This window comes from Physella acuta, unplaced genomic scaffold, assembly GCF_028476545.2.
Source record: "Physella acuta isolate Inbredline_101_S28 unplaced genomic scaffold, ASM2847654v3 ptg001130l, whole genome shotgun sequence".
NCBI lineage: Eukaryota > Metazoa > Mollusca > Gastropoda > Physidae > Physella > Physella acuta.
This window is the reverse complement of record NW_026732647.1, coordinates 377,895-391,925: the sequence shown is the minus strand read 5'-3', so window position 1 is coordinate 391,925 and position 14,031 is coordinate 377,895. Positions and strand designations below refer to the sequence as shown.

General features: G+C 38.4%; 1 protein-coding gene and 1 pseudogene across 1 annotated transcript; one reads left to right on the top strand and one right to left on the bottom strand.

The window, feature by feature from the left end:
* Positions 1-8,186: 8,186 nt before the first annotated feature.
* Positions 8,187-12,946, bottom strand: LOC131956155 (uncharacterized). The gene is made up of 2 exons (XM_059320578.1): positions 12,824-12,946; positions 8,187-9,967 (listed from the first exon to the last, which is right to left on the bottom strand). The coding sequence occupies exon 2, from the start codon at positions 9,944-9,946 to the stop codon at positions 8,240-8,242; it is 1,707 nt and encodes a 568-aa protein (XP_059176561.1). The 5' UTR covers positions 9,947-9,967; positions 12,824-12,946; the 3' UTR covers positions 8,187-8,239.
* LOC131956152 (uncharacterized) lies at positions 11,121-11,877 on the top strand (annotated as a pseudogene).
* Positions 12,947-14,031: the final 1,085 nt, after the last annotated feature.

The window sequence follows — 14,031 nt, the reverse complement described above, 5'->3', positions numbered from 1 at the left end:
CTATGGACTTTACGTCGTTGGAGCAATCATCGGATGGGACGGAACATGTGTTGGTAATGACTGATGTATTCACCAAATGGACTGTGGCGGTGCCCACACGAGATCAGACTGCCAAAACAGTGGCAAAGGTCTTATTACAACATTGGTTCATCAAATATGGCATACCAAGACAATTACACTCTGACCAAGGAAGGGCCTTTGAGTCAGAAGTAATTAACCAACTGTGCAACCACTACGGGATCAACAAATCTAGAACAACCACATTTAATCCGAAAGGAAACGGACAGTGTGAACGGTTCAACCGCAGCATGCATGATTTGCTGCGTACGCTAGAACCTGAACAGAAAAAACGTTGGCCTGATTTTCTCCCAGAGTTGGTATATCTATACAACTGCACACCACATGCCACAACCGGCTTTTCGCCATACATGTTGCTGTTCGGACGAGAGGCTCGACTCCCTCTTGATTTGTTCCTAGGAAAAAGGGAGAGTATGACTGGCTCATACACCGCACTGGAATATGTGAATGAACATATGAGAAGAATTAGAGAAATGTACAGGGTAGTACAGGAAACACTAGAACATGAATCTCGGCGAAGGGAACCGCCGATACAGACGAAGGACCCGCCACTCAAACTGAATGACAGGGTATTACTGCGTAGCCACCCGTTAGGCAGAAACAAAATCCACGATCTCTGGGGACAGGAGATATGGCAAGTCGTGGAGATGCCTAAAGTAGCAGGTGGCCCCTTTAAGATAAGACCCATCGATCACGCCAAACCGGATCGGTGGGCGAATATTGCTCAATTAAAGAAATATTGGAATAGGCAAGAAGAGCAGTTACACACAGAGAAACCCAAGACAATTAGGGAACCGGAAGTTATAACGGAAATTCACATACCCATTCCGGAACCATATCACCATCAACAGAACAACAGCGATACGCAAGGGGAGGATACCGGCAACAATGAGGATCCCGGTCCCTCCAGAAGCAGAGAGACAGTAGACCATCAGATAAGTGGTCCGCGGAGAAGTTTAAGGAACAGAAGGAATACGAAATTTTTTGTCAGCAACCATCAATTCTTTCATGGTCGCGCTGGTATGAAAACAGACTGTTCAAAGAGCTATAGAAGTGAACTGGTGAAGGCACCAAATGGAAAGGGTGGATGTGAATTCTAGAACTGTTTTGTGTCTCAGGAAGATGATGTAGACACAGTTGATATGTGAAATAGGTAGAACTGTCAATCGTATACGAATGGAACGTCGTGGACAGTGAGTAGAACAATAGATTTTTATTTTACGACTGTGCGATTGACTTTGGAGGAGTGCACCCGCCAGGCGTTGTTTGTGGTTGAAAACACACAAAAAAAGCAGGGGTGGATGTAACTGGGGTAGGCCTAACTACCAGTTACAAATGATAACGAACGAGAAGCCGAGACACGGTGTTGGTCTGATGCAACCGATAACAGGTGGCTTATTGGGTCGGGCTGATAACAACCTCAAAGCCGGCGCGTGCTATTTTGGGAAACGGTATTCAGACGGCCTGTCAACTTTGATGGATAGGACGCAGATGTTATTTTACGGTCTGTACGTTTGAACTACGCAACTGGTGGTCGGAGATCGAGTACAAGTATCGATTACGGAGGAATAGAAGTACGGAGACGAGTACGGATACAAGGCATAAATAGGAGGGCACGGCAGGACTCGTTCTCTCTCTTCCCGTTTCAGCGAGCTCTCTTCCATCTTCATCGCTCGCTTAGATCAGTCAGTCTGTGTGACTATGTCAAGTCGGTTATAGAACGGGTTAGCCGTATTGTGTTAAGAAGGATTATAGACATGTGGATTCAGTTATATGAAGCCTAGTGAAGGACTGTTAGGGGTCAGTTGATTCAGACTATTATTGAGAAGCATTCCTGTTGATTTATTGTTTTATTATGAAGCATTTCTTGATTCATGTAATAAAGGATCAATAGCGAACCTGCATCTTGAGTATCTATACTGTGGTCAATGTTGTCTAGAATGAGTGGTTAAACTCGTTAACACGTGGCACTACAGGCAATTAGGTCTCATTACATGTGGCGTTGCGAGCATGGTAACTGTTGGCTCGTTACAATTGGCGTTGTCGGCAGGATAAATGTTCGCTCGTCACATATATATATATATATATATATATTATATGTATTTATATACGCATGTGAATAATGTTGTTCCCTCATCCCACCCCCCATACATGGATTAACATTTACATTATTACGATTCTCAACCAGACCATTTACCTCAGGTATATTCTGCAAAGTTGAGTTAATGTATCTTCCCCCACCCACTTACACCCCGGCCCCTCCATCCCCACTGCGACTGCTTTAAACTGTGCTCAGATATAATACTAACGATTTTTATCATAGTCGGTTATAAATACAGCTTGATATAGCATGTTACTCTATCATTAGGAGGTTTACGTCATGGTGTCACCCCCCACCTCCACCGTTGTCGGGATTTGTCAAAGTTGCTCTTAAAAGACTATTTAACACTCTAATAAATTATTTAAATTAAGTGGGATTATCATTTCTCTGTATATATTTTGCTCTTTTTTGCCTTGGTGTCATCCCTCTAAATGGTGTCATCCGGTTCGGTCCGCACCCCCGCACCCCCCCCCCCTCGTTACGCCACTGCTGGCAACATCAAGAGAAGCAAAGAATGGGTAAGGAGTCAATGCAGATTCTTCTGCTCTCAGCTTAGAAAATTTAACGCCGCACTTTGTTGTCGAGAGATTAAAGATACCCAGAATCCTTTTTCAAATTTCTATTTATCTTTACAATCAGATTAGCAATTAAATCGAAAAAGCGTCTTGCTTGAGAGGGCATACCGGGCAAACCGGTAAATCATACAATGGATTCCCCTCGGTTAGGAAGCTAAATCTTTTACATTTATCTAAAAGCCCGAATTTCACCATCTTCAACATGTATGGTTTGATGAGATTTTCTCCCATTGTGTGAAGGTTTCTTTGCTAGGCTATTTCTAATGCCACTTCATATGATGTACTAAAGCTGCTTTTCCTTGATGAAAACTTCCTGTTCAATCAAGTCTCTAACTTTTGCATCTAGCTTCATGTCGACGAAGGAACTACTTTTTTTTTTGGTGTGTTACGTGTGACTCGTCTTATAATTTAGTATTTTTGCAGGTTTTATAGACTCACGACTAAGAATAACTTTGCATTGTACGCATTGGTTCTTGTTTATTTCATATCCGGTGATGTTAGTAGATTTTTTTTTCATTGTTAAGGTTTAGTTTACCAGTTAGTGGACCCCCAGAAAGCCCTTCGCGATTCCCATGCGGGGGGTCTAACCCACAGTTTTTATTTAAATTTGATTTGTGAATGTCGAATTCATTGAGACTTGTTAGAATAATTTTGTCCGGTTGCACAGCTGGGCTGACTATGCCAACGAGATACTTGAACCCTACAAGACATTTTACGTCATCACCGTGAGGACAATGTGTCTTGTTGTTACAAATGTTAGCAGGCAGAAGATACATTTAGAGGGATCCATGGCAATGCACTTTAAAATGTTTTGTATTTTCAATGTTTCATCCTCTCCATAGGGACAATCTGGATAATCATTAATGTTATAGACAGGAATACAGTAAGATGCTGGACACTGAAACAAACTTTCGGGACGTTTAAATTCTTTGCATTTCTCTAGATGCGAGAAATTTGAACAGCCTAATTTAGGGTCAAATTGACCTTTTAGATAAATGCACCGAGCGCACCAAGTTCTATTCTATAGCGCATTTCTGTATGAATTTACATACGTTTCTTTGTCGTCACAGAAAACGATCCCTTGAGCAAAAACTATTTAAACGAAATTTGCATCAGAATGTGGGGAACTTAAAGTTACGGACTTTTGTTGAAAAAAATATATTGGATGCTTTCAATTTATAAACAAAATTTTATTTACATGAGGTTAAAAATAATATAAACAAATATTCGAATGTAGAAACACATTTTACACTATGCAGCCGGAAAAAGTTTTTTTTTTTTGCTTTGACAAAAACGCTAAAAACAATGACTTGAAATGTAACAAACTACGGCAAGTTCACAAAACTGAGGGCGTGAACTTCTAATCTTAGTATCTATATATATAATTTTCTTCTTGGAGACGTTAGAAAATAAAATGTAGCCAGCCTTGAACTTCCCTCTCTTCCTCTCTAGAAAGTCGGGTGTGCTGTGGTTCACGCTAAATGTTTACAATCGTAGAGCCGGGTTTAGTGACGGCTATTAGGGGCAGATAATTTAGTTTCAAACGATTTTAAACTTGAGGAGGCTGCTTTCACGGGGAGGGGGGATTAGGGGGTTGGAGGAACGGAGGGGGGGTTATCGTCCTAAACGACTTACTGATAGTGCGTTTAATATGGTGTTGTGTTGACCTAAAATGTATATAATTTGTTTTTTTAAAGGTATTGGTAGCCTATGTTATTTTAAATGTGTCGCGTTTTTAGCTATTTAGTTACTTTTTTGCTTTGTCACTAATATCGTTCAACGTGTAGTAAAGCACATTGCATTTTAACCAATAACTAATTTATAAAATATTTTTCTCAAAAAAGAATTACATTTAAATATACATACCTTTAATTCACCAATGGCTAGTATGATAGGAAGTTCAGAGAAAATTTCTAATGAAGACTAGTGGCGAACTATAAAGCAACAGCCGATTGGCATGGAATTTAAAGCCCGTAAATGAGGATGGATCGGACATGTTCTAAGAAAAGAAGTGGAAAAAAACGCGAGGCAATCAAGTTAGTAGATCGTCCTACCTAACTCACGTTAGGGAAAGTAATGTGCTGACCACACTATTCCTTCATATGCTGTGGTCACAGAAACAAGTGAACTCTACTTCACTTGCATCGTAGAGCGTCAGGTTTGAAAGGGACTTTACTTTGACTTACTCAGGGGGAAAAAGTAGGCCCAAAGCAATCCAGGAGGACAGTAGAAGGAGTAGTTATGTCTGCTGTGTTTAAATCCGTTCAAATAAAGCCATCTGGCCAAAACAGAGACAGTTCTAGCAGTGTAGCTACAACCTTTTGCCCAGTGTTTTCTCCGGTGGGGGCACTTGAAATTTTTTTTAAGGGGGGGGGGGTAGAGATGGGCGGTAGACTTTCTTCAGAGGGGCTCCCCGCCCCCCCCCCCCCCCCCCCCAAGAGACGCCTGGAAGAAACTCGGCTTGTCCCCGCACACTGAATTCAGAAGGAATAATAATCATTAAAAAAGTTTTAAAAAACCCACGTTTTCTGATTGAACTAAAAAGTAGAAAATAAACGCTATACATCACAATAATGCAAGCGATCACTCTACTATAAGCGATGAAAAACGTGGGGCGCCGAAGTAAAAGTTATATTACTATTGATTAGATAATACTATTGACTTTTATTAGGGAGCTTGTAGAGAGTCAACAGTATTAGAAACTGTAAGAAAATCACGGCGCCCCACGTTTTTGATCGCTTATAGTAGAGTGATCGCTTGCATTATTGTGATGTATAGCGTTTATTTTCTACTTTTTAGTTCAATCAGAAAACGTGGGTTTTTAAAAACTTTTTTAATGATTATTATTTTCTACTTTTTAGTCTTTGTTTGTTTGCATTAAAATCTTGCTATCGATTTTATCTTTTCACTTTTTTTGGGTAAACGAAGACAACTCGTAAAAAGACAACTCGTAAAAAACACGTTGTGTTAACACATAGATTTGAACCCGTGTCGAGTGGGATAGCAATCGTGTGCCCAACCACTCGACCATATCGTCTCCCCCAAACTGGCATACCTCCTGTAAGTTTAAACTCGGTTCAAACTAAATTATCTGCCCCTAAGCCTGTGGCGATGTGGGATCGTTCGCTTCACTGCGCGCGAGGTACGCGTCGCTCGTTTTTTTTCTAATGGCTCGCAGAGGAGAATTATATATATAGATTATATAGCGGTCTAAAATGCTCAATAAAATGTTTCCATTGATCAATTTAGTAATAATAACAATTGAATATTCAATGGTCATCCAAAAGAAAGCTTCCCTGAAAATTTCAGCCCGCTAGATAACTGGGAAGTGCCAGAAATTTCGATCGCAAGATTTGATTGGAAAGACAAACAAACACAGAAACACAGACACAGAGAAAGCAAGTTAAAGAAAACGTGGGAAAAAGAAATATGTCGTTTTGGGCATCAAAAGTTTTAAAAACTGTGTTTGCAAGGGAGACTACTTAGTTTTTTTTTAAAGTGCCTTAAATAAAACGAAGTTCTCTCCTTTGTGAAGAGTTTTGTGTAATATTTACTTTTGTGGTCAATCATTTTATTTGCCTTTAATGTCTCAAGTTGAATAATTCAATTAGTTATAGTTTCAAAATTATAAATTAATTGTATTAAATGCTATAGAAACTATGGCAGTATGTAATTTTGTGACGGATGAACTTATGTGTGTGTGTGTGTGTGTGTATTTGTGTGTCTGTGTGTTTGTGCGTAAACACGATAACTTGAATGCCGTTATAGCTAGGTTGATGAAATTTCATATATAAGTATTATGTACATTTTTTTAGATTAGTATCAACTTTTCAGCGATTTTTGATAACCGGAAAAGGAAATTTTTCTTCTTTAAATTTTTCAAAAGCATAGAGCTTCCAGACAGATAAATGAAATTTCACTTGTAAGTAAAATGTCTAATTCTTTGCCTTCTGCCAAATCTTGAGTAATTTTGTTGACCCGAAGTAATAATTTAGGCTATTTCCGATTTTTAAAAAAAACTAATGTGAATTAATAGGGTACTAATAATATTCCGCACTATTATACACATTTTGTTTGGCGTTCACTTGGTGCGCATTTCTTTTTTTCCTACTAGATTCTGTTCTATTTTAAAAAGTTTAAATAATTAAAATGTATTTAAAATTATGTCTATATGTTTTTCAGTACTGAAATGTATGCAACTATATTTGTGTGTGTTAGAATGTTTTACACTATAATTTTCGTGTACCAATTTATTTTCGTCTCAGCTTTTGTGTACTGAAATGTTTTCCACTCTAGATTTTGAGTACCAAAATGTATTAATATTAGCTTTTGTATAGATTCGTACAGCTCAATTCTAACTTTTAAAATCTTACCATATTTTCTTCCTTATCATTGTTGTTATGACTGAGTCTATTATTGATGCTAGTTGGTTATCTAACCCACCCTCTCCCGTCCCACACCTGACCTGGGACACAATGCATCCCCGTCCCACCGTTTGTTAGTATCTACTCCACCCCCACTCCTCACCCCACCCTACCTAGCGATGTGCAAGATAGGGGAAGTGCACGTCCCTGTTCTTTGACTTGAGCCCGACCCAATTAACCAGGTATGCACATTTGGGGAAACACGTAATGGCATACCCTATTGTATTCGAGGCATAAACCCCAAGCTGGTGAGCGCCAGATAGATATAGGAGTTAAACGTTAGGCCTGCTAGCATGTATTTGTGTTTTGTTTTTGTAATTTGTGATAGAGCTGGCCCCTAAGGCTGGCCACTATCAATGTTCGAGATTATTTCCTGTATATTGAAGACTAAAGTAGTACCCATTAAAGTTGCCTAGCTGAAATTGTGTTTGCATTTTACTTGAACCTCTCACTGCAGTCGTCACCACTATCAGTACCAACCTTATAGATGACTCGTTTCGTAACAATTATGACCACACTGTCTTACACACGCCGATATAACTGACAGAGGTGAATTCTACTGCACCTACTCCCATGGACCGTCAGATTTGAAAGGGCAACTTTAATATTTTGGAAAAACTGCATCGTGTAAATGATAAAAATTGTGTCAGGTTGTTCAGTACTTGGTTATGATTGAGATGGAAAAAAATCAAACATGTATGGAAATATAGTTGATTACCCGACGACGCTAGATTTGTATTTAAACTTTAAAAAGTAAATTAAAAGAAAATTATAGAAACTTTAGAAATAACAGGTTCTCGAATACACTTATATAATAAGTACATATTTTAACAGACTATTCGAGAAAGTGTTTATCGTTAACTTGAATGTAACAAAAATGCTACATGAACATACCATTTAGTAATTTAGAGAACTTACTTGAACACTTACACGAATAAAAGATTGTATATTATTTGATTATTTATAAAATTACAAACAGGACAAAAATAGACAAAATAACACCTTAGCATTGCCTAGGTAATTTTAATTATGAACAACCAACCGATGTCATTCCATCAATGTTAGACAATGGTTGAATTGATGCTATACTTCACATCTTCCAGCTGTACCTCTTGCAGCTTGAGTTCAACCACTGGTGGTTCTACGTTAGCTGGCTTGTCGTTGGGACCTGCTCTAGCCACAAAACTTCCATTCTTTGCAACTTCTTTCTCTTCTCCCTTGCTAGGATTAGGGATCTCGTCCCAGCGCACCTCGACGTGTTTGCCGACCACGTCCTCAAATTTTCCAGTCAGCGTGAAGACATACAGGTCCTCGTTGCTCAGGTATTTGATCAGACTTCGAGCGCCTGGATAAGCGTTGGCCATATCGTTCCACAGCCAGGGAAGGGAGTTGGTGTCGCTCTCTCGTTTCAAGGCTGTGTAGAAGGGCGTGGAGGAATCTCCAAATCTGTAGTTGATAGTGGGTCTCTCTCCGCTGCCTTTGTACTTGTAGTGGTAGTTGGTATCTGGGTTGCTGCCTCCTCCTCCCCATCGAAGGAAACCTTGAAGCTCCGTGCTGAATCTGGTGAGTATAGTCGCGGTGTAAGGGACTGTGGTTCTTGTCTTAGACAGAATAAGATTCCACTTGACAGCGCTGTATGGCTTTAGAGTCTTGGATGTGCTGATGGAGAAGGTTTGACTCTGCTGGTTTTGTGTTTCGTCGGTCGTTGTCGATGAGGTTTCGTAGTTGAACTTGTAGGAAATGCTGCCGCTCATTCCCCCGATAGGTGGGGGTGTGTAGCCCACGGTGACCCCCAGCTCGTGGCTGTCTTTCCATTCGCTGGTTGTCGTGTGTGTGACAGTGCGGGTGATTGTCTCTTCCCGGGTGATGGTCTTGATGGCGTCTGTGGCGTCGTTGTTGTACATGGTGCCGCTGTCGATGGATTCTGGTGTCAGCTCCTCTATGACAGGCTCCCCGTATTTGATGTTCTTCATACCGAAACCCCAGTCTTTATAGTCCATGCCGAGCCTTTGATTACTCTTGTACCCATCGCAAGGACCGGCCGTATCAGCCACCCATGTGTCCCCCTTGCGTCTGAAATCTTCACCGACAAACGGCGCCCGACAACTTGCACACCATCCATACCCCAGCATATGGGCGAGACTTGCAATGTCTGACATTGTCATGTCCATCACTAAATTCTTTACCTTGAATTGCTCGTCTAAGACAGCGCGTCCATTGGCCATTTTACAGCATCGGAGTGTTTCGATGCAGTGAAGTTGTTCACAGGTCGACTTGTAGATTCCAGTGACGTAGTACCCATCTTTACACTGACAGAGATTCTCGTTATCAAAACATATGGTGATGTCTTCGTCATAGCACTGTCCATAGTAGGATGGATGATCGCTGGGCTTGGAGCACCTGCCGTACTCAATATTAAAAATACCGCCATTTTTCCCACCACTCCTGTACAGCCCGTTTAAGAAGTAGCCAGTTGGGCAGGTAGCCCAGACCTTCATGCCGTCAAGAACATAATACCAATCAGCGTAGAAGATCTGGGTTCTGGAGCTCTGCCAGGGGGAGGGAGGGTTGCAGCACATAGCCTTCTCTAGCAGGGAGATGTCGTCACGCCCGCCCTGGGGGTTGCTCCTGTAGAAGCCTCGGATCACCTGGTTGTAGCCGTCACATCGCGATAGACCCGCGCTATCAAAACTGAGGGTCCAGTCGGAATATTGGCAGCCGGACACAGCTCCCACAGCTATTGATAACAGCAGCAGGAGTCCCTTCATTTTCTGCGCTTTCTCGTAAATCTGAAAATATAAATCCAATGCCCAATATTGAGTAAACTGTTGCATAAACGCTTGTCTCTTCTATTTAATTTTTTAAAACTGGATTTTTAAAATCACTTTGATATTTTATAATTTAATAATCAAGTAATAGACAAGCGTTTGCAAAACTTGTAGAATATATTACATTACAAGCTACTATATTATTCGTTTAAATTTTTCTTCAGCACATTTCCAGAAAACGCATTCAAGTAACACGATAAATGTATCTATAGGAACGAAGAGATTATTTTAAAACCATTATGTCAAGCACCAAGAAATAACAACTTAAATGTAAACATCAACGCTTATATTTAGACCAGCTAATTACTTTTTTTCTGATGTACTTTTGGCTAGAAAGCAGTTATATTGCAGTTATATATCGTCAACGAAGTACACATTGCTAAACACGCAAGTTGTGTATTAGTTAGGTTTTAATCGTTCTATGGTTAACGTGGGTTAAACAATCCAAAGCGCTCAAATAGCAAAATTTTTTTTTTTTTTAAAAGTTCTAACTTATTAAGAACATAAAAGAAAAAGAGTAACCATTATTTGGTTAAATTTCGATGTTATTCAATATCGATTTTAATGAGCTTTTAACATATTTGAAAGTGTTGTGTGTGTAATATGTTAAACGGTAGATTTTATTATAAAATCAAGTATGATATACAATTTTAGAAACTTAGGTCTATACCGACTATGACTTAAAGAATCCCAATTTGACCAACAATCCTAATATATAATTGCCCAAGTGGGCACTTCTCTCTCTCTCTCTCTCTCTGTCTGTCCGCAAAATATTTTCGCCGGACATCACGTCAGAATCGGCAGCGATATATGGATACCTTTATACGGTCTTTTGTTGAAAATAATATGTTAGATGTTTTAAATGTATAACCACAATTTTATTTAAAGAAGAAAAATAAAAAATAAAGGCGTATTCAAATGTAGAAAAACAATTTTTATTATGCAACCGGAAAAGTGTTTAAACTTAGGACAAAAACGCATTTAACAATGACGTCGCTTATTGTTATCACTTAAAAAAGAGCACGAAACTAATGACAATAACAAACATGGACGAAAAATTTGAGGAACATGCTACTTCTTCGAGTAATTCAAAAGCCAATAAAAAAAATATAATAATGACAAACCCGGAATAATATATTTAAGCACAGTTCCAGAATATATGAGCGTTCAAAAGTTAAGAAATGTATTTGGAGAGTTTGGTGAAGTTAACAGAACATTTTTTCAACCCGTGGAAAAAAGCTACTCTTATAGGAAAGGCCTGCTGTTTACTGAAGGATGGGTAGAATTCTCAAAGAAGAGTGTAGCCAAATATGTGGCTCTGGCTTTGAACAATACACAAGTTGGTGGCAAAAAAGGAATCCTTGGTTTAATTGCATATGGAATATAAAGTATTTGCCTAAATTTACTTGGACTTATGTAAATGCAGACAGGGAATTAAAAAGGGCAAGATATGAAAGCAGAATCAGGGCAGACATTTCTCAGGTGAAAAAAAGACAAGCTTTTATGTAAACAGTTATGAAAAGTCAAAGACATTAAGTGAGATCAAAAAACGTAAAGAGAAAAAGGGAGAAGTTTTTGAGAAGAGAGCAATTGCAGACGGGGTACGGTAGAGGTTAACAGATGAGGAGATTTTGCACAGAAAAAAGGAGTGAAGCGAAAATCTTATGACACATTTTCTGGGAACAAAGGAAAACAACAAAGGAAAACATTTGGTGGTAGTGATGAAAATGAAAGCAGATCTTTTGTAATGAGTCATATATTAGGTTCCAGTAAATAAATTAATATACAAACTTTGTATGCTTTTATGATAGGTTCTAAGGTGTTAATTTATGCTTTTGAATTTTCTAAGAAAGAAGAGAAGAATAAATTTTAAAAAATGGTAAAAAAAAAAAACTAATCACGACATCTACCGAGTTTAGAATATAAAGAAGGAACAATTTCATTCAACTTTGATTTAGATCTAGATCTACGAACGCTATGAAATCTAGACCTTTAAAATACAATTTTCTAGGCCTAAACTTATAAAATTTACTTTATCTATTTGGATTCTAGATCTAGATCTAGAGATTTTAGATTCTAGACTAGATCTAGAATAATCTAGAATTCTAGATCTACGCAAAAACTGGACACAGACGCTAGATATTCTAGATCTAGATTTAGATATACTAGATCTAGACTAGATCTAGATGATCTAGATCTACGGAAAAACTAGACTTAGATAAAGCAAAGTTGTCGGGCACTTCTCGACGCCAAAGCGCTTCAAATTTGGCAGGATTCTGCCTTGGGGTGACAGAACACAGGGGCCGGTGCCGGTTGGTCGAAAAGTCTACGAAGAGGGGGGTCAAAATTGACCTCGACTGACCGGCGCCTTATATGAGCACTACACATAACAGCCAATCACTAATTAATTAAGCATTCAAATTCTCAGTGTTTTTGAAAACCTAAGCGAAGCTAGGCAGCATGCCTAGTATCAATTAAGACTGAAGTATCGAGTCCAATTAAAGTGAGCTGTTGTTAGACTGTCATTGATGCGTCTGTGTAATTAATAGAGAGCGACTTAATCTAGAGATTCGATAACAGGGATGGTTTTTAATATCTACCTGCAGTATTTAGTAACTAGCATTCGGTTTAGTTTTACATAGTAAAGGCACAACAATACAGATGTTTTCACTTAATATAAACAAGCGATTATATTTATAGTAAGTCAGTACATTAATTATGAATTGCTTGTAAAGATTTAGCAAACATGTAACGTTTAAAAAGTTAATTACTAGTAAAACATGAAAACTACAATGTTTGGAAAACACTTAGGCCTACCTGACTTTCTTGACCAAAACCCACTGAGAAAATTAACTTGTGAGTAAAAATCTTTTAGCTTATAAGATGTGTTTTAATTACCTTTATAGATTATCATTTTGGGGTTACGTTCTATAATTAAACATTGATCTCTAAAATAAAGAGTTACGAAAAACAACTTTTGTTGAACAATGCATTTTTTTTCATTAAGAAGATGTCTATATCCTAACCTAATTGCCCCGATTCTCCAGGAGTTACTGACCCTAGCCCTGATAGGTAATATTACTATTTAGTATTTGTCTGAGTAAAATGGTTGGACTCCAGTACATTACATGACTGTGCTGTATTGAAAGTAGTGTGTGACTAGGACTACAATACATGTGCAGTATATATATATATATATATATATATATATATATATATATATATATATATATATATATATATATATATATATATATATATATATATATATTTTTTTTTTTTTTTTTTTTTTTTTTTTTTTTTTGCCTCGGTGTCACCCCCCACCTAAATGGTGTCACCCGGTGCGGTCCGCAACCCCTCCCCCCTCCTCGCTAAGCCTCTGCGTGGGCCCTAATTTTAACTCAATTGACTTACGAAACTAATTATCGCCTTTACTGACTGCACTAACTTTACATTTGCTCTGCCCACCCCTTTAAAAACATTAATGACTCACGTTATCCTAATCCTCACTATCCCAATAAGCTCTAACCTCATTCAAGCTTCAGTAGTCTGTAAACTGAAACAGAGCCTCATTAGGTAAAACGAGGCTCTAACTAGAAATAATATTCTCATTTTGCTTTAATTTTTACAAACGTTTCTCAGTTATTTTAACACATGGTTACCTAAAACACCCTTAACAGAGCCTCAGAATTCATGTGGGAAAATAAATGTCAGGTCACCTAAAAAATTCCTTCACAGAGGCAACAGTTTTACTAAACCTGTGATAGCAAACCTGACAGAACCTCTGAGACCCGACACTAATTAATTGAAAATAATCAATTAGCCTCTAATCAACATGTAATTAACTTGTTTTAAAATCCCAATTTGATTCTCTACCGCACGCACGTATTATCGCATCTTGCATTATTTTTTCCAGGGTCATTGTAAACAAATTTGGCTAAACTTTAAAAAAAATAAAAATTTAAAAAGGTATTGGCTTTAACAAATCAGTCTTGATGAAGGTCAGGGTCAAGAATACGTCATTA

What these genes read in the sequence shown, in the direction of transcription:
- LOC131956155 (XM_059320578.1), bottom strand. Translation starts at nt 9,946, where the DNA reads ATGAAGGGACTCCTGCTGCTGTTATCAATAGCTGTGGGAGCTGTGTCC.